General features: G+C 33.5%; 1 protein-coding gene across 2 annotated transcripts in view; it reads right to left on the bottom strand.

The window, feature by feature from the left end:
- Positions 1-24,478, bottom strand: part of Edil3 (EGF like repeats and discoidin domains 3) — a 411,883-nt gene that overhangs the window by 94,221 nt on the left and 293,184 nt on the right. For both annotated transcript variants that reach the window (XM_074077145.1, XM_074077144.1), the window contains 3 exons: positions 11,065-11,220; positions 9,617-9,761; positions 4,769-4,953 (listed from right to left, as the gene is read on the bottom strand). In XM_074077145.1, coding sequence (XP_073933246.1) covers positions 4,769-4,953; positions 9,617-9,761; positions 11,065-11,220 — 486 coding nt within the window. The remainder of the gene's footprint in view (positions 1-4,768; positions 4,954-9,616; positions 9,762-11,064; positions 11,221-24,478) is intronic.

Genomic DNA, 24,478 nt, shown 5'->3' with positions numbered 1-24,478 from the left:
TTTATTACCATTTTCAGGTAAAGAAGATGAAATATATATTATCCAAACACAAACATTTCAAAATTTTTGTTTGATAATTCAATCTATGCAATTCACACACACACTTGCAATTTGCAACTTATCTAACAATTTACTGCATTTCATTTTCATTGTTTAATTTGAAATTACACTTTCTAGGAAGTAAGGGATATAAATGCATATCTTTGTTCTTGATTACAACTGTTGTCAAATGATGCTTTCCTGCTGGTACATAGGCACTGGAAGATAAAAGCGAGACTTATGAACACTTGGTACCTAATGTGTGTTTCTCTGTACAATTTCTCTTATCAAATCTTCTTATTTAATGTGTCAAGAATGTCTCACCATAAATCAAAAGTAATTGGCTTAGTATCTTTCAATTAGGTTTTGGAAAGATTTTTAAGATGCAGTAACTATACTATATATAGCTCAGACTTTGGAAGGCTTTTGGAAAACACATTGCTAGGTCTTTTTGCTTAAAGTTTAGGATAAATTTTAAGTTCTGGAGAACATTATACACATCAAAGTGGAAGTCTGAGCAATATCTCATATAGGGCTACCTGTGGACCTAATACACTTTTGCCATTCTCTGACAGAAACAGCACTACAATTTCATCATTAACACTAATTCAAAGAAGATAATTAGCTGTACATGATCACTTCTACAAAACAACATGGAGCACTTGACTGAGAGTTCCAGACATTTTGCCTTTATAGAAGAGCCTGGAAGAAGTATTAGCATAATAAAAAGGATAAAACATTAAAATAATATTTGAACAGATAGAAATTCCTATGAAAAATACATAAAAATTCTTTCAAATATATCACAATTAGGTATAAGAGTTTTGGGGGTAGGTTTTATTTATAGCAACTGTATGTATTTCCAATTATGACCTGATTACATTTTGGTGAAACATATTAAACTGGAATAAAACCTTCTTTATTAGAAGACCAAAAGTATATTTGGCATATGAAAAAAAAATTCTTAAAAATATTTTAGAAAGAGATTAATAATGAAGGAAGGGAATGCAAGGGATAGAAATCCTTTCTTGTTTGAAGAGCTACTGCTCAGAATTCATGCATTTCATTTAAAAATGCAAGCCAATTTATAAATTCAGAATATTCATTTAAGGATAAAAATTGATTTCTATATCAACAGCTCAAAAATTACCCTATACATTGCCATCTATGAAATGTTAAACTTATTTTCAACAAAAATACTAGTAAGCACCAATGCTAACAATATTCAGTTGAATAGATTCTCTGGAGGAGAAAATACCAAAAATAGTCGCAGTTCTGGAGCTTTTTCTTGCCTGATGTCGGAAAAAAATAAGTAAAAGGAAATATGTCAATTTACTTTGCCTTGGAGAGTCTGGATATGTTTTGACAAAACAAAAATCAGACATCTACTGGAAGAACTGGTCCTTTTATTGACAGAAAGTCTGTCATTTGAAAGAATGAATAGATTTGAGATTTGAGCATGCAAGCGACTTTAAGAAGTCATTTGAAAAGCCATCCTAGACAAAGTGATGGATGGAGGTTTGCACTAAAAATCACGTTTTGATTCATGCAAAAAATTTTTTTATTTTATTTTTTAAAAAATTTGCTGTTGGAAATCCCTCTGTGTGGGTTTTTCTAGAGTCTACCAGGCTGTCTGGGTTACTTTTGGGGTGTAAAATATTGTGTTTTATTCTATAAGGCATTATAATTCATGAATAATATTGGCTCTACCCAGTTAATCTAAGATGTGACTTGAATATTTACAACTTTAAAAGATTTTGTAGCAATGAAGAATAAGTTTAACTTATCACTGTCAAGTCTCACAAAAGGAAGGGATATTTTCTATGGTTTCTTCAAAGTAATAATTAGAAGGGCTATATATTATTAAGATATAGATCCAGTATGTTAAAAGAAAAGTCTGCTTTATGATACAAAGTCTTAGAGTTCTTTCAAAAATGTTATTCAAAATTTAAGAATATATTGTTGCTGTAACTTAGTGGTAGAATACATGCCTGGCATGTGTGAGACCCTAGGTTTGATTCCTAGCAATAAAAAACAATTGAGATCATGTAACAGTTGGCCTCTTACACTGATGATCAAACTTATTTGCAATATAGACCCAAATACATAAGTTGAATTATTCTCCGAAAGAATTCTTCACTCAACAAGTCTTAAGGGAGTGCCTACTATGTGTCAGGTATTGTTACAGGTATTTGGTTATGTACTGGAGAAAAAATTGAGAATGTCAACAAAGATAAGCATTGTCCTAGACCTCTTGAAGCTAACAGTTTAGAAAGAAAGCACAATTTCTAACACATAATAATACAGTTATAGTGAGAGAATTTCAAAAAACAGTATAGCACAGTAACTCACTATGCTTGGTTTCACCTTCCACAAGTTCAGCTATCCATATTCAACTCTGATTTGAAAATATTAAATGCAAAATTCCAGAAATAAACTTTTCATAGTTTTCAATGGCATTCTATTATGAGTTGTGTGAAGAAATGTGCTGTTTTACTCTGTCCTGCTCAGGATGCAAATCATCCTTTTTCAGCTATTTACCACTTAGCAATCATCTCAACTGTCAGTTTGACTGGCAAAATGCTTGTGTTCAAGTAACCCTTATTTTACTTAATAATGAGCCCAAAGCACAAGAGTAGCAGTACCAAAGAGGCACCAAGGTATAAAATAAGGACAGACAGTAACTTTGTTACAGTGGCAATGCTACAAGGCATATAGGAGAAAAAAAGTAGGGCATATAGGATTTGGTACTATCTGTGGTTTTAGCCATTCACTAACAGATTTTGAAGTTTATCCTTCAGTGATAAAGTGAGAGTAATGATATAGGAGAGAACCTAAATCAGACATGCAGCTGGCAGCCCAGCTTTTTAAGACAATGTCCATAGTGTAGTTAAAAGATTTAAACATCAGAAAGGTGATAATGCCATGGTCTTTACATCCTTTTTCTCTAGAAACAAGATGTTCATACTGGAATGGGAGAGACAGATAGTGTTTGCTTTGAGAAACTAAAGTAAATTTAAGAGTATGGTAAGAGATGAAATGGGACCAAATCATGCAATAGGTTTTATACTACATTAAGGAATGTACATTTTATTTTTAGGCTAAGATAAAACACCTGAAGAATTCTAAACAAGGGAGAAAGAATATTTACATTTTAGAAGTACAGACACACACACACATACACACACACACAATCAGGTTAAAACTTGAGAAAGAGATTCTTAAAGAATTAAGATCAGAAACTGGAAAGCTGATTGGGTGATCTTCTGCAGGAAGCTATGTGAAAGAGGGGCACAGCTTAGATCACAAAGTGGTAATGGAAATGGTGAGAAGCAAAATGATTTTAGAATTCTTAGTCCTCTTTTTTAGTAGTTGGAGTCACCAATATTCACTAAATCATTTAATGTGAGCCTGTGGAGTTAATGAAAGATATACTACCAGGAGAATAACTATGGTAGAAAGAACAGTGGGAAAGAGCAACTAGGAGAAAAGCAAAGTTTTGTGTTATGTAATCCAAATAAAAGATAAGTTGTGAGAAACAGGTAATGTCTTATAAATATGAACAGTACTGTTGCTTGCTTATGCATCTTAATTATTATGTGATTCTGTGTGGGTCCATCACAAATAAACATTTGTTAAATAAATGATTTAATACAGTAAGCACTACTACATGCAAGACAAAGACCCTAGGTTGCATGCTGGGACAATATACAAAATACATACACCCTACCTTCAAATACAGTAATATTTGCTGAAAGACGTAAGTGGTTGTCTTTCACCAAAGACATCTTTGGTAGCTAATGAAGGAGCTCAACAAATTCTAGCAAATAAACATCCAGGCAGAACTTTATGGGAAAATAATTAAAAAGGTGAATATTTCTAATAGTGGGATAATAAAATGTAAGGCCAAATTAAAAAGATTGAATAAGGGCTATTGCAAATTTCACATGACCTGGTAAAAATAGTTTGGATTTGGCAAATCTGGTTTGATGAATGGCAGCATTTTCTATTTTAATTGTTTTCATCATTTCCAGACATACAATAAATTATTACAGATTTTAAATTCATTGGTATGGCATAAAAATCAAGCATAGGAACTTCATTATGGAATTGACCTATTATTTTTTGTCACACAAGACATTAACAAATCTATGTATACTTAAAGGCACCCCATAAATAATCGCACAAGAAGATTGTTTTAAAATGCATTGACTATATAGCCTTACTTCATTTGCAAATGATAACTAGGCTTTGCAGAGTCTATGCTTTCCTCCTATTAGCAAGCTCTGACATTGTAACCAAATTGCTCCATTGCTTAGCAACCACAGTTAAAGAGCTAATATGTCATAAGTCATGGTACTATGAGACCACCAGCAGATCAGTGGCATGATTTCAGTCTTTTGGATTCCTGCTGTCACATTTTCAAAGCCAGTAATAAAACAAAGCATTAGAACAGAAGAAAGTAAAATGTAAATGCTCTCAATTATCAATCAGTTGACTGAAATATAGTGATCTGGTACCAATGGCTCCATCAAGTCACAGTATCACCAACACGGAAGTAGCCCAGAGACATGGCTTCAGAAGGAATTACTACTTTATCATTTTAAACAGCCAAAGACAAAAGCACATTTAAAACCATGTAAAAATAAACACTCTTGACATTTACCTACCCTATGGGGATCATGTAAGGCAAAGGAGCAGCAGGTGGTGAAAGAGTGGAGAATTTTACCTGTAACCATTGTGACTGGTCATTGTGGCCAGAGGTCCAGGCATTCACTTTCCCTTGCTTATCCAGCCGAGCTTTCCTTGGTTCCCAGGTGAACATGTCCATGTTGAGTGTTCTGAAGATACTGGAGGCAGTGATCTGGTAGTCTTGTATATGTCCTGATTTCATCCCCAAGGGCTCAGAACAGCCTGAAAGAAAATGAGAAGAGCTCCATGAGAAAAATAATTTATCATCTTACAACTTTTCCATGTTCATTTCAGATAGGCAAGAGAAGATTAAACATAATGCCATTCATTCTCCCAAAGACAGAGCACCTAAATTCAAAAAAGGGTGCTATAATCAGAAATAAATCTGGAACAAAACAGGAAAACAATTCAGGTTATTTTGTTTGAATATATTTTGGAAAAATTGAAAACACTACAGATAATTCAAACTATTTTTCTATGATAGATGATTTTGCAAAATGAAAACAATGCTAAAATACTCTCTCCTGTATCATTACTGGAAGCCTTACAACTGTTCCCTAGTTTTCAACAATTTCATTGTGTCTTTAAAAGTCGGATATTTTCTCATACAGTATACTCAATTTTCTTTTATTTGTTTTCATAACACTGCAAATTAAACCTCCTTCAGTACAGACATTTTTACAAACTGCTCCACTGTTATATCCTAAACTGGATAGCATTTTGTTATCTAAGAAATATGTGTTGTCTTTACCATTGATTCCTATTGCACCAACATGATTTCTTCTAGAAGGTAGGAAGGTAGTATTTGCTCAGTGTATACCACATGCCAGGAATTATGCAAATGCAGAGTTTAAACTAATAGATGAGATAACAGAAGAACATAAGCGAATTCTAGCAGAAACCATTACTAGACAAATCTTTTCATACATTCTTATATCTTAGTCACATTTAATTATCATTAGTGCTTCATATTATCAGAAGATTATTAGATCTATCAAACATATTTTCAAACTTGATAAGGTGCAAAATTTGGGTTTTCCTATCCTCAAAGATGTATGTATATACTTATAAACACAATTTCCAAATTTAAACTGAAACTGACAAATTCCATTTACAAACTTCATAATAGGAAGCATGATTCCATCCTCATATTAAAATATTACTAAGTCTTCCTTATATAAAAACAGTTATATTTTAGCTGAGAAACTCACAAGGTGAGTTAGAACAGCAGGAAGTAAAGATAAAAGGCAGGAGTTCCCTAGCCAGACACCTTTTCCTCTACTCTACTGTTTTTCCTCCCCTCATGGGTTATGTGGTCTTGTACATATTGTTACTCAACAAAATAGTCTTATCTTTCTCATCAGCAAAATGGTAATAGAAGAAAATTGTCTTAAAGAGACATTCTAAAATATTATTTAATAAAGTACTTAGAAGCATTGGTGGCACAGTTAGCTTTTGGTAAATTATCGATTTTAATTATTTCCATGAATCTCATTCTAATTGAAAGCGATGTTAAATCTCCAAAATATCAGCATATCAGTGAACACCAGAGAACATCCTATAAACAGGTGTAGTTGCTAAAACTAGGCAATTTTAAGTGCAGGCCATAAGACAGGTAGGTTATGATTCTTCACTGATAATTCTCAAGTATAATTGATTACTTTCTGTCCTCATCAATATAGATCACTTCTTTCTTCTTGAGGCTCTTCCAGGTTTGTCTTCTCTACTTTCTAGGAAATGCCTATCTTTTGCAAACATGCCAAAAAAAATTACATGAAGTGTCGTTTTCTTAGCATGAATCTCATTGAGGAGACATGTTCTAAGCACCATGGTATAGATACCTGTAAAATCTAAATGAAAATTCTGAGTGAGAAAAATGTCATAACCAATCTCCAGGATTCTAGAAAATTCTAGAAGGCATAATGGCATGCCATTTATTGTCAGGCAACTCCAAGGTAACATGCATTGTCTGCATTGTCCTCTACTCACCTGCTGCTCTTCACTAAGTAGTTGTGAAATTGCTTACTTTGCAGAAAAGATATAAGGGAAACTGTAGTTATTTTTCTTTTCTTTGTAATGTGATATTTGAAGGACTGGGTAGAAAAGAAAGGCCTTTGACAATTTATGCTTATTAATAAAATTCATTTTACACCAACCCTGATTTTTAGTATTTAGTCAACAAGAAAAATAAGTAATTATTTGTTCAAAGAATGAGAGGTTGAGTTTTATTCCTCTAATCATGATTATCAACTATTTAATTCTCAACATTGTAAGTCATATCTCTTGTAGACAACTTAAAAGACGTTCTCTTTAATTGTTTGGTAGGAAACTGATGATCTTCTAAGCAGGTGAAAAGATTTTAAGACAGTTTGTTGAAAACAACAAGGCAGCCTTGGGGTTTACAGTGTTGCACTCAACTGTAGGAAATAGTTTGGAATATTAGGGTCAGTGTTTATTTCCAAGTGTTATAGCTAATTTTTCTGTCAATATGATACACCTCACAAATTTCCCTTCTTTTTTACATGATTTCATGCATATAAATTAATTAACTCTTTTATCAGTGTGGACAGAACCTGAACGAAATGAAATATTAATGCGGAAATTGATTATTTTTGTAGTGAAGTGCTCTAGCCTTTAAAAACAACCACTCAAAGATAGTATTTTCTGCATGCAAGCTCAAAATCAATTTGTGGGGTTGGGAAATAGAGCACTGCTTTTTTTGTGAGAAAATAAAAATCTGTAAAGAGTCTGGTATAACCTCTTGTCAAACTTGACAGTGAAATATATTTACACTGTAGGGATGTAGCTGTGTCATGTATGAGATACTGAGTCTCATGAATCAAAAGACTGAAAAATTGGGGAAGGTGATGTTAAGCAACTAAAAACTACCAGGCTTAGAGCAGATCTAATCACACTGTGGCTTCCTCTTGATTGCTTTATGATGAATAGCTTAAGGATGACACTGGCCTGTGGTGATATAGTGACATGCAGTACAAACACTGTACAGCAACAATTCTGCCAAGATTTACTGACTGTAAGCTAGTTTAAATGACCAAAATAAGGAAAAGATCTCTGTTAAGATAATTAATGGCAATAAAACTGTATGTTGGTTGCTTCCTAAAAGACAATATGGAATATTAAAATGGGATTCTTTGTTTTTTTTGGTGGTACTGGGGATGAACTCAGAGCCTCACACTTGCTAGGCAAACAGTATGCCACTCTAGCCACTCCACTGGCTCTTTACTGCATTGGTCATTTTTGAGATAGGGTCTCACTTTATGCCCTAGGCTGTCTCTACCAATCCTCCTGTTTGTAGTTTCCTACGTAACTGGGATGACAGGTGTAAACCATCACTCCCAGCCATGCACTGACATGAGGTCTCATGAACTTTTTGCCCAGGCTGGCTTTGAACCTCGATCTTTTCAATCTCCTCTCTAGAGTAGATTACAGGCTTGAGCCACTGCACATGACCAAAATGTGATTCTTAAAATAGATTGGTTCACTCATCTGGCCAAACCACTCTAATTTCTTTAAACGTGCTGGACTTATTAAAAATTTGTAATTTTCAATACTAAGATTTATTTGCTTAAAAATCATTCTATTTCTAGACATAAAAAATAAATATAAGAAGAGAAATAAATATAAAGTATGCACTTTTACCTATGAATAAAAGCCTCAAGGTACTGAAGTATTATTCCCTAAGGAGGAATGATAAACTTACATGTTTCAAGAAGAGCTAAAAAAACGGAACACATTTAAAGATAAAGTTTATTTTTCTGTGCCATACAACCTCAACTTATAAAATTTATGAGGTCAAGCAGATTCTACTTATTTCATTGTGTTAAGTGATTTTATTTATTTATTTTTAAATGTTTTTATTATCATCTTCTTGTTGTACTGGGGGTACATTATGACATTTACAAAAGTTCTTATGATTTATCTTAACTAAGTTCACCCCCTCTACCATTCTGTTTTATTCCCTCTACCCATTCTTAAAATAGTTTCAACAGGTTCCATTTTTCCTTTTGCATACAGGAGTACATAACATTTACACCATATTCTATCCTTCTAATCCTTTCCTTATATTCTCCCCACTCCCTTAGTACCAATTCCTGATGAACAGTTTTTAATGCCAGAAAAATAGCAACAATCACTAGAAATATAGCACAGTGGAATATTTAGAAAAGATTCCCTATTTAGTTCAGAATCTAGCTATAATAAAATGGCACCACAGTGAGATCTGCACATTAAATATGCATCTTTATATCTGGTATTGATGCTCCTGGAGGACAAAAATTATTTAACTCTGAGTCCTTTGACAGCTTATTCTTGAGCTGGATAATCACTATTTGTACAAAAAGCAGGTTGCTAGCTAAGAATCCTCTAAGAATGAATTTAGAGTAGCAATCTTGGTATTGAAATATTGTTCCCTAGGGAGAAATGATAAATTTACATGTTTCATAAATTCTTTAAAAAAGCACCAAATTTAAAGATGAACCTTACTTTTCTGTACCATATAGCCTGAAACTATGAAATTTACGCAGTCAGGTAGATTCCAGTTTTACTGAATGTTCATTATAAAACATAAGTCATAGTTATTACCAAAAACAATGAGAGACATTCACATTTGACACATTTCCCATGATAATGCCTAGTACTTTCTTTGACCATTCAACAAAATACATTGCTCCTTTTGCATTAATTCTATTCTTTTGCACGGGTCCTACATATACAAAACAATATGCTGTTTCTACTGAACCATGCCTTAGTTTGTAGCACAAATGAATTCTGTTGGTGTTGAAAATCTTCATATTAACAGACAACATACAAACATGCTTCTTATTTTCTTAAAATGCAGTACAGAAACATATAATATGAAATTTACCTGATAGTTCACAGCCAAGAAGTTCCATCCTTAACGTGCAGTGCCTTCGGCAAACTTGAGGATATAATCTCACATACTGACCTTTGATAGGGGGTGTGAAAGAGTTTGCATAGGGGGTGTTGTTATCAACATTTCCACGGAACACCTGTGTAAAGACATAATGCAGCATTTAAAGTTATTAATTGCAATAGCTTCTTTACTTATTTTCATGCGTTGGCCCTACACCATACACAACATAGTTGTTAAAGAGTATAATGAATAATTTGAAGGCCTAGAACATTTAGGAAGCACCTTGCCATCAGGCCATGAATACAAAACTCATAGATAAAATCCTAACTACAGCTATAAACCACTGTGACCTATGCCTTAGTCTGTACTTCCCTATGATGATTTTATGTATTTTAATGCTAGCCTTTCACAGCCAGAGAGGTACTTACTTTTTTTCTTTAAGTTAATCCCTTCAACTTCATCTAACTGTCTGTTCATGTTGTAACTTAATGTGTAACTTCATTTTTGGTAAAATCCAGTCTTCACTAGTGCTTCTTGATCACTCAGTCTTTCTAATCGTATGGTAGACTTATGTTGCCTTAGCAGCTATCTGATGAAGATTAGACCTTTATTAATCATTCTAGGTCAATGACTAAGAGACTTATAGTTCTTATTATGTATTCTCTGGGAGAAGGAGAAAACTGTTTCCTTCTAAAAATAAAGTAGTAAATTGTATTATCTTTAATTCCATTAAACCTATTCTTATTTTATCTTTTAGATAGGCTAAATAAACAGAAAAATTTTATTTAAATTCACTTAAGAAGGCCATCTTAAAAACATTTCATAAAATTTCTTAGATTTTTGGCCTAATAATTAGTTTTAAATGAAATGTTTTTGTTGTTCTGATATTTTTAAAATTAAAGGTTTTGAGGAATAATTTAAAAATGTGACTGTCATAAGAAAAGGAAAAGGAGACATTACCTATTATCCTATTATATCCATTTCTTCCATTTTATTCTGCTAAATAACAAATACATTTTACTGTAGGAAGTATATCAGATATACATTTTGTTTTCACATGTTGCATTTCTTATTTTAAAGAGACTAGTTCTGATTAGTAGTTAATTTTTTAAGGAAAGTGCTAATTGGTAAAAGCAATAAAACTGAAATTTAAAACTGACTGTTGTTAAAATAAAGCTCATTTTTCATACATAAGACTCCATTGACTTTTTGACCAAGTATTTGTAGGACCACCAATTAAAATCAGAAAATCTTAAATGGCAGCTACTGCAAATTTATAAGATGGAGAAAGTCCTACTACCTTCATACCACTACTCAATTGAAACCCCAAATTTTCTGGAATGTGTTTTCCACATAATGCTTCCTCTGAAGGCTCAGTCAAATGACAACCAATGACCTTCAACAGAACAATACTTTTAAATTAAGTAAGTTATTCTTACCATATCTTCACTGGTGCCTTTCACTTTGTACATTGCCCAAGTCTTCCCATCATTACTGTAGGCAATTTTGTAGGATTTTATATACTCTGGGCTCCCAATCCTCTTGGCTCCTTGAGTAATCACGCCAGTAACTCTCATTTTTCTTTGCAAATTTATCTGAAGAGACAAAGTATAATCAGTGATAATCTCATTGCTTTTAGGATATCGGTTTGGGGAATGGAGCATTTTTATTTATCAGTATAGATTTAAGACAATTTGAAAAGCTAATCATTATGTTGTTTTTTTTTCATGTAGATATATAAAATGAGCACACATTAAGTCTAACTATTCTTATTTTGGATAAAGCAATACTGGTGAACAGGCTTTGAAAAGTCCAATGTGTTCCCCAAATATTAGTATAGGAAGCATTTTTTGTTTGTTCACCATATGCAGGTGTGTCTTAGTAAAGTAAAAGCCTGGGGCATTTTCCTTTCACAATAACATCAGTGTCTTTATGATGAAGTTCTGTCAGTGCAGCTGTTAATGTTCCTCAATTGATATAGGTGTTAAGGAATCTCCATTAAAAATGAAGCGTATTTCACTAAAATCTTTGAGTGCTGGAATGAGAAAAGGAAAAGACAATAATGATGACAGAACAAAAAAAAGTGTATTTGGTTTTTGACTTGTCATACTGTTATATTTGCCATGTGTTGCATCAGTCATCCCAAGAGAGGAGGCCTTGGTTTCTTGTCAAAGGCTTGCTTTTTTTTCATTTATTCATATGGAGACTTTATAATTGGCATTTTTCTCTTATTTTCCCTCCATGCATGCCAAATCAATTTACAATAGTTTGCAGCAGGAATAATAGACATCCAATAAAAAATTTAATACTCTTGTAATATTTAAATAGGGTACTCTTTTTTGACATTTAACATATAGTAATTAAATTAGGTGCTATAATGCAAAAATTTTTTATTCATAAGAGCAGAGAAGGCACTTTAAAATGCCTTCATGATGTCTACAAAAAATATACTTAATAGAAACTTACTTTTTTTGATAAATTACTATAAAGCACTCTTTTCACAATATAAGTCAGAAGGATGTAAATGTCTTATACTTCAATATTAAGTTAATAATCCAGAGATTATTTTCCAGAGGAAACCAAAAGAGCCTTCAGATTTATGTGATTAGAATTTTTCATTGAATTATGGGATTTCAGAGTTAACTTTGAAATAGTAAAGGATATGTAGGATGAAACCAACTGGTCTATAATCATTGTGTTTCAGTATGGCAAAGTCTCATCTTCTTTTTCTGAAAATCATGAAGTCTCTTCTTAACCAATATTCACAAGGCTATTGTCAGTCTCACTTGTGTATAGAGAAATCCTGGAATTTTGGCAGATTAAGGTACTAAAATGGATAATCCTCATCCTCTAACTACTGAGCATAGCTAGTCCTTCTTTCATGTTTGCAACTTTAAAAGCATTTGTTTTTAACTTCTGGATCAATAATCCCAATTTTCTCCCACAATGCCATATGAATTTACTCAGATATTCACTTTTGTTTTTCCCATTTCAGTGCTCAGAGAGAAAGTAACTCCAGACATGAGTACACTCTGGATTCCATTCTTGTTTGGAGGCTTGTTGGGGGACTACTCCCAAGCAATGTAAATTTTACTCACTACACTTAATATGTATCTACATTTATTTCAGTTATCCCATCAAAGTTTTAATATTGAAATTTTAACTGTGATTTTGGAACAGAAAGCCTCTGTGTTTCAGCATATTAGATAAATTAGCACATTGATATGGAAGAGAAATATTCTTTTAGACTATTGTGTCTAGTGTTCTTTTCCCTTTTTAAATGTGAGAGGCTTCAGAGCCTGTCTTTCCAATACATACAACATAAACAGTGGCACTGTGAATCATGTTTCTTCCTATTATAGAAGCCAAATTCCACATTGCTAAAAATTCATTTTTCAATTATCTTTTATCACATTTCAATTATCTTGTTTATACCTCTTGTGGATGGCCAAATTATCTCTGTTAGAGTTTTGGTTGATGATCTACATGATGGAATTTGAGTTAACTTTGAAACAGTAAAGGATGTGCAGGATGAAACCAGATTTTCTAAAGCTTAAATGGTAGAAGTAGAACAGATTCAAAAAAATAAGAAACTAAGTTAATGCTTTTCTCTAAATCACTAGAAATTATGATACTCCTAATACATAGGAGTTATAAACAGATATTTTGAGCACATAAAAGTCCATGTAGTAAAGCATCACCTCTCTTGAGTTTTCTCTACTTTCAGTTAGCATTTGTAATTTTACATCAGCACTCTTTTGTTAAATACAAAATACAGATAAAAATAATTTACAGAATACAGATTCAGGAATCACTAAGTTTCAGTAAAGACTAAGCTCCAGACTTGATTTCTTACGTATTTCTCACTATTAAGCTTGGATAATAAGGAATTCAACATAAAGGTGCACGAATTTCACCTTTATGTTCATGCTGAAATTAATGCTGGTAAATGGAAGTTGCTGTAAGAAAATTACTAGGCCTTGAGGAAGACCACAGCATGATTTTAGAAACAGCTCCACTACAAACACTGCTTGTAAGTAATCTCCTTGTATCCCATCCCAACATTCTGTTTTTGATCCTGTTTAAGAAAACAGTGGCTAAAAGTGATCTTAGACTTGTTATGCCTCTATGAAAAATACTGGATATTGTTAAATGTCTACTGTGAGTTGCATTAGAAAATATCTAAATTATTCTGTGTGCTCAATGAATGCTTGGATATGAGATGATATATTTTCATTTAGGTCTCTTGTTTCAAAGAACTTACTATACTCTCTCTTCAACAAAATTAGAGATAAGGGCAAAATAGTTTCTGCCGGGTATTGAGGGGGTGGGGGGAGAGGGAGGGGGCGGAATGGGTGGTAAGGGAGGGGGTGGGGGCATATGTGTATGCACATATGAATAATAAAACAATAAAAAAAAACAAAAAACCCCAAAAAACTTATTACTCCACTGGTTGGTAGCTATACTATGTGACCTTAAAAAAACCAAAGTGGATCCTGAGGCGTTTTGAGTGTGCACTCGTACACTCATACACTCATAGAGATATAGAGGGAAACTCCAAGGACTGATAATGAGGATTTGGCTTGGGAAGAACTTTCTAGATGTACCACTTCTCATTCTCATTTTGCTAGTCTGGACTGTTCTCTCTTCCAGCCATCTGCCATGAGAAGTAGTGGTAAAATGTGGAGAGTGGAGTTTGAGAGGAGTGGAGTGGAGCCTGTAGTAACTATCAGGCCTGCATATTCTACCCTCTGCACTGCATATGCATATCCTTTTACAGACTTAGAAGATAAAGCAGTGATGGAGATTCTGGTATGAGCACTGTCTTACAGGGTGAACAAGAGTATAGGGTTGAGTACAGACTGATTCTGTCATAAGGTGTCCTTTTGACACAACTCAATATACCTGGAGTAACTAAAAATAAAACAGGTTCATGTTTTACTCCTCCAAGTACACCTCTAGCCAAGATATCAATAGAAAACTTTAAGAAATGCAACCATCATTGTCAAAAGTAAAAAAAGGACAAGGCTAACTAATACTGGGAAAAAACCCTAATTTATTAGAACTGACAGGTTAGGACATAAGGAAGGGTTTTGAAACATAAGACAGGAACAGTTACATAAATAAGATCCAACTACCCTCATATGTGGACATTAGATCAAGGGCAAACACAACAAGGGGATTGGACTATGAGCACATGATAAAAGCGAGAGCACACAAGGGAGGGATGAGGATAGGTAAGACACCTAAAAAACTAGCTAGCATTTGTTGCCCTTAACGCAGAGAAACTAAAGCAGATACCTTAAAGCAACTGAGGCCAATAGGAAAAGGGGAACAGGTACTAGAGAAAAGGTAAGATCAAAAAGAATTAACCTAGAAGGTAACACCCACGCACAGGAAATCAATGTGAGTCAATGCCCTGTATAGTTATCCTTATCTCAACCAGCAAAAACTCTTGTTCCTTCCTATTATTGCTTATACTCTCTCTACAACAAAATTAGAAATAAGGGCAAAATAGTTTCTGCTGGGTATTGGGGGGGGAGAGGGAGGGGGCGGAGTGGGTGGTAAGGGAGGGGGTGGGGGCAGTGGGGAGAAATGAACCAATCCTTGTATGCACATATGAATAATAAAAGAAAAATGAAAAAAAAAAAAGAAAATAGTGCTGAGGCTTATACAGGGCTATGCAACTGATGCCTTCGAATTGTATGTTTAAAATGGAAATTTTTTGTGCTGTATATATTTTATACAATTAAAAAAGAAGAATTACAAAAAAAAATAAGATCCAACTGGAAATAATATATGAAAAAATATAATTGTCTCAAAAGTTCTCAAAAGTTCCCAATGTGGTAGAAACTAAACCAGAAAGCAGCAAAGCAGGATTATAAAACCCTTTCCTGAAGATGGGATACAGAGACTGCCTATGCTGAGAGAAAATAAAGAGAGCCAATACATGGTGAAAACCAATTAAATTTTGCTTAATGTAACATAAACATATAACTAATTTATGCCAGCAATTAACAACTGAAATACATGAATAATTAAAAGTAATGTAACAGTGGCACACAGAAACAGATAAATAGAACAGGCTGGGAAATTAATAAATACGTTCAATAGGTCAGGAAATTTGTATATTAAATGTTATTTAAATCAGTGGTGAAAAGACATTTTAATTGAATCAGAAAGGTGGTAGATATCATAAATAAAGTTTATATCATTCTTTCATCTCATCTCAGAATGCATTCCTGGTAAATTGAACACTTAATTGAAAAAATAAAGAAACTACAAAGTAGAAGAATTTATAGAATTAAAAATAATCTCAGACATGAAAATGGCTTTCTGCTAAAGATACAGGATTTTAAAATGTTATTACACTAAACAAAAAGTTATTTCAAGAATAAAAGCAAAATAAGGTTAAAACACAACTGATAAATGGGCATTATTCATTTATAAGTCCTATTACAGCAAACGATTGATTACACAAAGAAATTAGATCTTTTATATTATTAGGTAAAACATAAATAACCAAATTTTAAAAATGGGCAACATTTAAATAAATGAAGAAGAGTTTGAAGCATAAGAAAAAGTAATCTTATTCATAACATAAATTAAGGCTAAATCTATGCCCCATTATGGTAATTCATTTATCAGTAGCAAAAATCAACAACTTTGATTAAACAATATTAGCAAGAATATAGAGAAATAGGAATACACACACATTCTGGTAAGAGTATATACGACACAGTCATTATGAAGCAAAGGGTAAAGTGTGCATTCTCTTTAACCCAAGAATTCCATTTTGGAATGTAGTTTACAAGTATAATTACACATACAGGTTTAAAGTTTGTACTTTCAGCATCATATATAATAGGACACAATTTCAAACAATTTAAAATATCTATCAATACAGGTGTAAGTAATTTCAGTATGGAAAAACTCCAGAAAATTGGATACTGTTCATTTGCAAAATAAAAATAAATAAGAGGAGGGAGGAACAGATGAGAAGATGGGGGGGCATTAAAGTATCACAAGGAAAAAGCACTAAGACTTCTGGAACCACGGAAAGTTTTGATTGTACCAGAAAAACAAAAAAAACACAGGTAAAGTTTGCAGAAAAGTGAAAGTCTGGGAGAAAATATCGGCACTGTCAATGATTGACATGGTTTATTATTTAGGACACCATTACTGAGCTCTTTTAGGACTCAACTCCTTTTCCTTTTAGAAATTATAAAAAGCTCCAAAGAACAAATGCACACACATAACTGTGATACATCTATGTGTACCTATATGTGGCTATTGCGCTAGAAATAAAAAATAGAAGCATTTACTAGTTCAGTTAAATACAGAGATAACTAATTACATATTACCATAAGCATGCATTTCTAGAAAAATATATTGCTTGTAAACAAAAATTTACTAGAAAGTAAGGGATATTTTATATTTTTGCAAATTTCTTTCAGATACGACTTAAGAGAAGACAGGTTCTCAACTTATTGCAATACATTGTTTTGACTGAAGGACATGGAAATCTGCATCCATAAGCATATGTAGCTAGATGGAGAGGGGTATCACTTAATCATCCACATAACTGCGAATAGTGTTCATACCATGCAAACACTGAAAAGTTTCTTTCTTAAATTTTACAAAAGTAGTTTCTTAAGTTCAGTTGCTGAGTCTAACCCCAAAATCAACAAGAACTTTTCTTATTCTTTATAGATTAAAATCCACTGATTGATCTTAAACTTTGAATGGATCATTTTCTCATGTATAGTTTTGTAAAATCACCCAATTGTCTTCTTTAGCTATGCAAATTCTCTAAGTTATGGCACATTTTATTATATAACAAAAAAATTAACATCATTACCAATTTCATCATTAAAGAGTTATCTGACATTATCTCACACTAGTAGTTATGTTTTCCAAAATTTTAATTCTCACTTGAAATTTCTAATTTTACTACAGCTATAAATATTGTTACCTGTTTTTTGTGATGTGGCAAAATTTGTTCATTTTCAAATAATACTCTAGTATGTAGGCATGAATAACTGTAGTTTATCATTTTTTATTTGAAATAAACTTGATGTTCCAAAAAAGGATGAAGAGGGGAGTTTGTATTGCAATTCACAAATACTTTTCCTGGTGAAGACATTACACTTTGTTACTCAGCAGAATTGTGTTATTTGTAATTCCCATTTTTATCACACAGAGTATGAAAGATCTAACAAGGACTGGCATTTCATAACATCAGTTATCATTTACTACTTCATCATGGGCTTTCGTAAATGAAATGTATGCTCACTTTTTTATTCCTACACACGAATGATAGAGATGATTCAATGACTACTGGTACAGTATGGTAGAGATATGGGGATTTTAGTAACCATTGCTAGTGGCATCACCACAAATGTTAATAATACAGTGACAATGGAAAAGACAGTCTTAGAAACATGATGGAAACAGTGTCACTTGTGAACCTCCTGAATGGCTCTTTGGGACTCCCTGCTTCTGCATGCAATATGTGAACTTTTGCTTCAGTTGGAAACTACTGATGTGAAAAATATAAGGGATTCTCTGTCTCTCTTTCTCTCTCTCCCTCTCTCTCTCTTTCTCTCTCTCTCTCTTTTACACACACACACACAAACACAGCCAAAGAGATTAGAAATACCAGTAAGAAATGGAGCAGAGGATGTTAAAAGGCAATTCAGAGGAAAAGAAATTGTAGTAGCTATATCTACACTACTATTTAAAGAAATATAAATTAAATAAGAACAATTTATAGCCAACAGAATGACAAAACCAAAACTTCAGGTCTCAAGTACTGGTGAAGTATTCTGCTGCTGATGGTGACAGTATAAGCTGGTGTGTCATCTTCATCTGTTAGTTTTTAGTAAAATTAAGAAATATTTCTGGGCATTTCTCTCTGAAAATATTTGTTTCAATGCCCAAGCAGAAATGCACACAGACTTTTATTATGAAATATAGTAGATTAAGTAGGTATCTCCATATGAACAGACACTTAAAATATGGAGAAGCCGGGCATGTAGTTCAGTGGCAGAAAACCTTCCTAGCATGCAAAAAATCTTGAGTTTGATTCTTGAGCAACACACACACACCCATGCATACATGCACACATGCACACTCTGAACTAGAGAATTAAAACATATCAGTATGTGTGCATGTATGTGTGAGAAAGATATCACACAATAAACATGATCTCTAAGGATCAGATATGGTGAACTGAATTTAAATACAGATATCTAAAAAATAAGAATATATGAAGAAGTGAGCATAGAATTAAATGTATACGATACCATGATAAATTTGAAAGCACACATTAAGATATAAAAACATGTTCTTTCAAATAATTCACTTATCTAAATAGACACTGGGAAGGTGGAATGAGAGTTTTCACATCCACTTTATTAGTGTGGATTCCTATAAAGTTAAAAGGACTGGGAGGGAAGTTGGGGAGCAAGAAACAGTTTAATATTAAATAAGAGATACTTTTCTTAGACCACTGATAATAAGGTGCTTTGAAATAAAGAGGTGTCTTCTCACATCAGTGCTGGCATGTGACATTCTAAGTTGGGGAAGAAGTCCTGGTTCTTCCATTTACTTCTTCATTCTCAAGGAGAGCGTCTTCAATATCACCCTCTGCTCCAAGTACAATTACCTACAAAAGTATTTCCTCACACTTGCTCCCTGGTATAAGATAGCATGCACAAGCACTTCATGCATACTTATATATTAATATGCTTAAAATTATTCATGGTCATAATTTAGGCAGAAGTTAAAATTAATGACTGACTTTAAAAAATAAATGATCATGTTTCTCTACCTCAAACTTGTTGCTGGATCTGGAATATATTTAGATAGTGCATTTAAGTGTATGTCTAAATGTTAGTTGGTGTCACTACACAAAATATAATCCAAACATAAAATATAAACAAAAACTGTGCAAAAGAAAATTACTTTCTTAATTTTATTACTTGAAAGAAAAACATTCAGCTTTCTTCCCCTTTTTGACAGCACCAACACTTGAACTCAGAGCTTTTCACTTGCTAGGCAGGCAATCTACCACATGACCCACACCTCAAGTCCTTTTTGCTTTGGTTAGTTTTTGAAACAGGGTCTTGCTTTGTGACCAGCCCGCCAGGATCACAATCCTCCTATTTTTGCTTCCTGCAGTAGCTGGGATGACAGGTTCACGCCACCACACCCTACTTTTTTTGTTGAGTAGAAGACTCTTGGTCATTTTGCCTGAGCTGACTTGGGACCACCATCCTTCTGATCTCAGCATCCAGAGTAGCTAGGATAATAGGCATGAGCCACAGATGGCACTGCATACTCAACTTTCCAAATTTTTTAAAATATTTAAGACAAGAAAGAGAAAAAATTTCCATTTTGAAGAATCCCTTAAGAGTCACAGACGTTGCAGATTAGTTAAAAAGAAGAATAAGTACTTGTGGTAGGACTCATTCTAAAGAAAATCAAGTTATAATAAAATAGTTACTAATTATTTACATTTTAGTTATTCAAGCACACACATAAACAGCTTCCCAGTGGCTATTTTTCAAATGTAGATTTATATAGAACATTAATTATACTATATATAAACTATGCAGTACTTATATAATAATTGTAGTTTATAGCCTTCACTATGCATATTGATATATTTTCATAATGTGTACAAAACCAGACAATTTGTTTAAACAGACTGAGATTTTAAAAGTATTAACATTTCTTTTTTTAAATTGAGAGCTATGTGTTACTATATAAATAATAAGCTATTAAGTAAAAGACTTATAAGATAATCTGCAAATCAGAATGACACTAATATATGTTCTGTCATTGGAATTACACAGAACTGTGTTAGAATGACATAGATAATTTACTATTCTATATGTAAGATGTACACACATTCATGCTTGGCATAAAAGAAGAGCACATTGCATATGGATAAAAAAAAGACTAAACTGTAGATTACCTTTCAATTCCAGGAAATGGTTATTTAACTTAATCATCAGAACTTTCTTTGTTTTAAATTGAAAATATTATTTTTCATATGAGTTATAAAAGTACAATTGGAGACAATTAGAACCTTGAAAACCAGTAACCACTGTAAATTATCATTATTTTTAGTACTTTCATTGTGATATATATTGATTGCTCCTGATTCCTGAACCAAAATTCCTAAAACTCTTGTGGATTGTGGGGGCTATTAGAATTTTTTTATGTTGGTCTTTAACAATGGTTGTTGGCCCAGACATAGCTCTTAAAACCTTTGTCATTTCCTAAATGAAAGGAGTGTCTGACACTGAGCTTCTGAATCCCTCACAATTTCCTGGGAAATAAGAATCCTTTTTTTCTTTTGTTATGTGATTCTTGGTGGCTTTCTGCATAGTCTTAGGATGGGCCTTCTTGACAGGGGAACCAGCCATGCTTTCAGATGGTTGAACTAACACCCATGGCCAGTGATTTAATCAATTGTGCTTACCTAATAAGGCCTGCATAAATCCCCTAAGAGACATTTCCAGGTTTCTGAACACACAAAATAGGTATATGGAGGGTGGTGCATGAGAGACAGTAAAAAGCTCCTTGCCCCTTCTCTCATAAGTCACCCAAGGCATCTCTTCATCTGACTGTACATCTGTATCCCTTCTAATGTATCCCTTAATAAACTGGTGCACATAAGTGTTTCCCTGAGTTCTGTGAGTCATGCTACTAAATTATTCAAACCCAACAAAGGGCTCTAGACAGTTGGTCTGAAAACTTACTACTTGTGACTGATGTTTGAAGAGGAACACAGTCATTTTATGACTGAGTCTTTAACCTATTGAATCTGCAGGAACTCAGGTTGTTGTCAGAACTGAGTTAACTTATTTTTAAAAATCCAGTTAAGGTCCACTGGTTCCTGGTGGGAAGAAACCCCATACATTTTTTGGTAACCAAAGGTAGAGTTTTGTGTGGAGTACGAAAGTAGGAAAACCATTTTTTCTATCTCAAGTATGTTTTCACTGGTCACCATGAAAATAACTCTTGAAAGAACTTTTGCTGGCAACTGGAAATACAAATACACTTCAGGCAAGAAGAACAGATAATTCTCTGTTTTGTGTGATAGGAGAAATACCTTGAGCTCCCAGCCAGTTCAAAATATCACCTCCTATGATTTGGATTGCAAAGATGTTTCTGAGGGGGTTAAAAAATAAAGATAGACACATCATCCCCCAAAGTTTCCAGTTAAAAATTTTAAAAGATTACAAAGAATTGGAACTTTGCTGTTATTTCACACTATGCTAATTATTTCATCAAATGCTGTATTAACACCTTCTGTGAAGGCTTAGTGGCAGGAAGCATCCCGTACGTGCCTGAGGACAAAGCTTTTGAAGTGCTTCAGGACAAAAAAGCGTAACTCAGACAGTGTTCACGCCATACACTGATGTGACTAGTCCTCAGCTATGGTAGAATGTCTCTTATGCAACCTCCATATCATTAAAAATCCTGCTCTGCACATCGAACTGGCACATTAGCTATTCTCTGACAGACCCACTTTATTTTGTTCTAGCCAGTTGAACTGTACACTAACCGAGTTAGCTCTCCTCTTTTTTTCCCAACCTATTTTATTTTCTATAAGCTGTGCTTGCTATTTTAATTATGTAATTTATATAAATATACAGTAGCCCACCCTCCATTATCCACAGTTTCTTTTTCCAAGGTTTCACTTATCCATAATCTACTGAAGTCTGAAAATATTAAAGAAAAAATCCAGAAAAAAATAATTCCATAAAATTTAAATAGCTTTAATTATAGAAGTTATTGTAATTGTTCTATTTTATTATTGGTTCTCATTGGTAATATCATACACCTAATATATAAGTTAAACACTATCAAAAGTATGATGGAAGAGGGAAAACCCTACACTATAAACAGAGTTCAGTATTATCCATGGCCTCAGGTTTCCCAGAGGGGTCTTGGAACATGTCCAGTATGGATGGGGGTGGAGGGAGCTAGAGTAACTGATAAAATGTGATGGGTAAAGGAAAGAGGTTTTTTTTTCCTTTTGAAAATGTGAAAAAACTTAAAAAAAAAAAAACTCAAGGCAAATTACTAAATAAAAGTGTGATACTAGAAAAATTGATCAACACCCAAGATTCAAGCCTTGAATAACTTTATCAGTGTGTTTAAGAAAATAAGTAAAAATTGGGATATTACAACGCATTTGCTGGGTTTCATTCAAGAACCATTACATGGAACTTTTGTTTTTCTTTTTGGCAACACTGTGGTTTGAACTCAAGCCCTCACGCTTGCTAGGAAAACACTCTTACCACTTGAGTCCCCCCATCAGCCCATGACATGGACTTTAAATGCTGTTTCCTTTTGATCAAAGATGGATTATCTCACCAAACACTAGATCTGAAGCTCTAGATAAGAGGGGCTATGAAATATTCTTCATTGTCCTGAGCCTTTCAATATGCATTCAATTAATTATTCTCTTGGAAAAACAGATGAGAAAAAAACATATATGCATAAACATAAAAATTGCCATCTCTTTATAACTCCTTTCACCTGGTAGAACTTCCAACTAAAGTGAAACACACCATTGACTAAACAGTATGAAGCAGAAGCAATATATTACCAGGGTTGTACTCTGCTGGTTGTTCCAAGAGTCTTGGTCAGGCATAAGAGTCTCCTCTGAATTTCTGTTTGTTTCTGAAGCGTTTCTACTGTATTGTACTCCTCTTCCCTACCCTGATTCTTGCTGTTATTAGAAGTCTTCACACCATCATTTGCAGCTTCATATTAATTCAGGAATGAGGTAAAATGTGCTTAATTTGTTTTAGTGATTTCTAAAACCCACAATGTTGTGTTGTTTGAGGCATAGATTTTTAGTCTACATGCTCTAAATTTTGGCTTTTTTGTCTTTTTCTGGGTTACCTTATGTAGCTGGTGCAAAAATTAAAGGAATAACTCTGGATAAAATGTCTGTCAACCTGAACAGATTCAGTAAAAGATAAAATAATAAAGGATTAAAAAGAAGGAAGAAAAAGAAATACCTCTATTTTCTCTGCATGCTATCTAGAACAGATAGGAGTAGTTACAAAAGAAACAAGAATAAGAAGAGAAAATTATGTCAGTACATAAATAGACAGGCTAACCCCAATAAAAATACAGTGGAAACAATTAAAATAAGGTCATCTTACTAAGGTGTTTTTAAAAAATAAGCCAGAGGCTCTATCCAAGAGAAAAATATATCCTTGACACACAAGCTCAGCAGTGGTGTGTGGTATGAGAGGAGGGAAAAGGAGGCTGTGTGCAAGAGGTTTGATTGTTTAAATTACTCTGAGTGCCCGTACCAATGAGCATGAGGTTTTGAACAGAAGTGAAGTGAGACATATGAACACAAATGCCATACAGAAATCATTGCATCATGTTCCAGCTAAATAAAACAATAATATAGAGACAGTACTACTGAAAAAAAATAAGGTGTTTCCAAATTTAAAAAATATTGAGAGACATATGAAGAGGTGCATTACTTCTTGGAGCTGGCCCAGGCATGAGGGGGAGAAATTTCAGCATTGGATTGACATAAATGATTGCCTTTATTATGGCCACCACACAAAGTGGACTTTAAATTTCATAAGCATTGAGTTCAGTGCTTGGTACAAAGAAGAAATATAAAAATGGAATATTCAATTACTCTGGCCCTAGCTAAAGCAGAATTCTTTCATGTTCATATCCCTATCCAGGACAGTAAAGAGTTAGCAGGAAGATAAGAATACATTGCTCTCTGAATTCTATGATTTTTTTTTTATTTCAGCATATTATGTGGAGCATGCAAAGAAAAACAATGCCAAC

Source organism: Castor canadensis, chromosome 6 (assembly GCF_047511655.1).
Source record: "Castor canadensis chromosome 6, mCasCan1.hap1v2, whole genome shotgun sequence".
Taxonomy (NCBI): Eukaryota; Metazoa; Chordata; class Mammalia; order Rodentia; family Castoridae; genus Castor; species Castor canadensis.
This window is presented reverse-complemented; position numbering and strand designations above follow the sequence as displayed.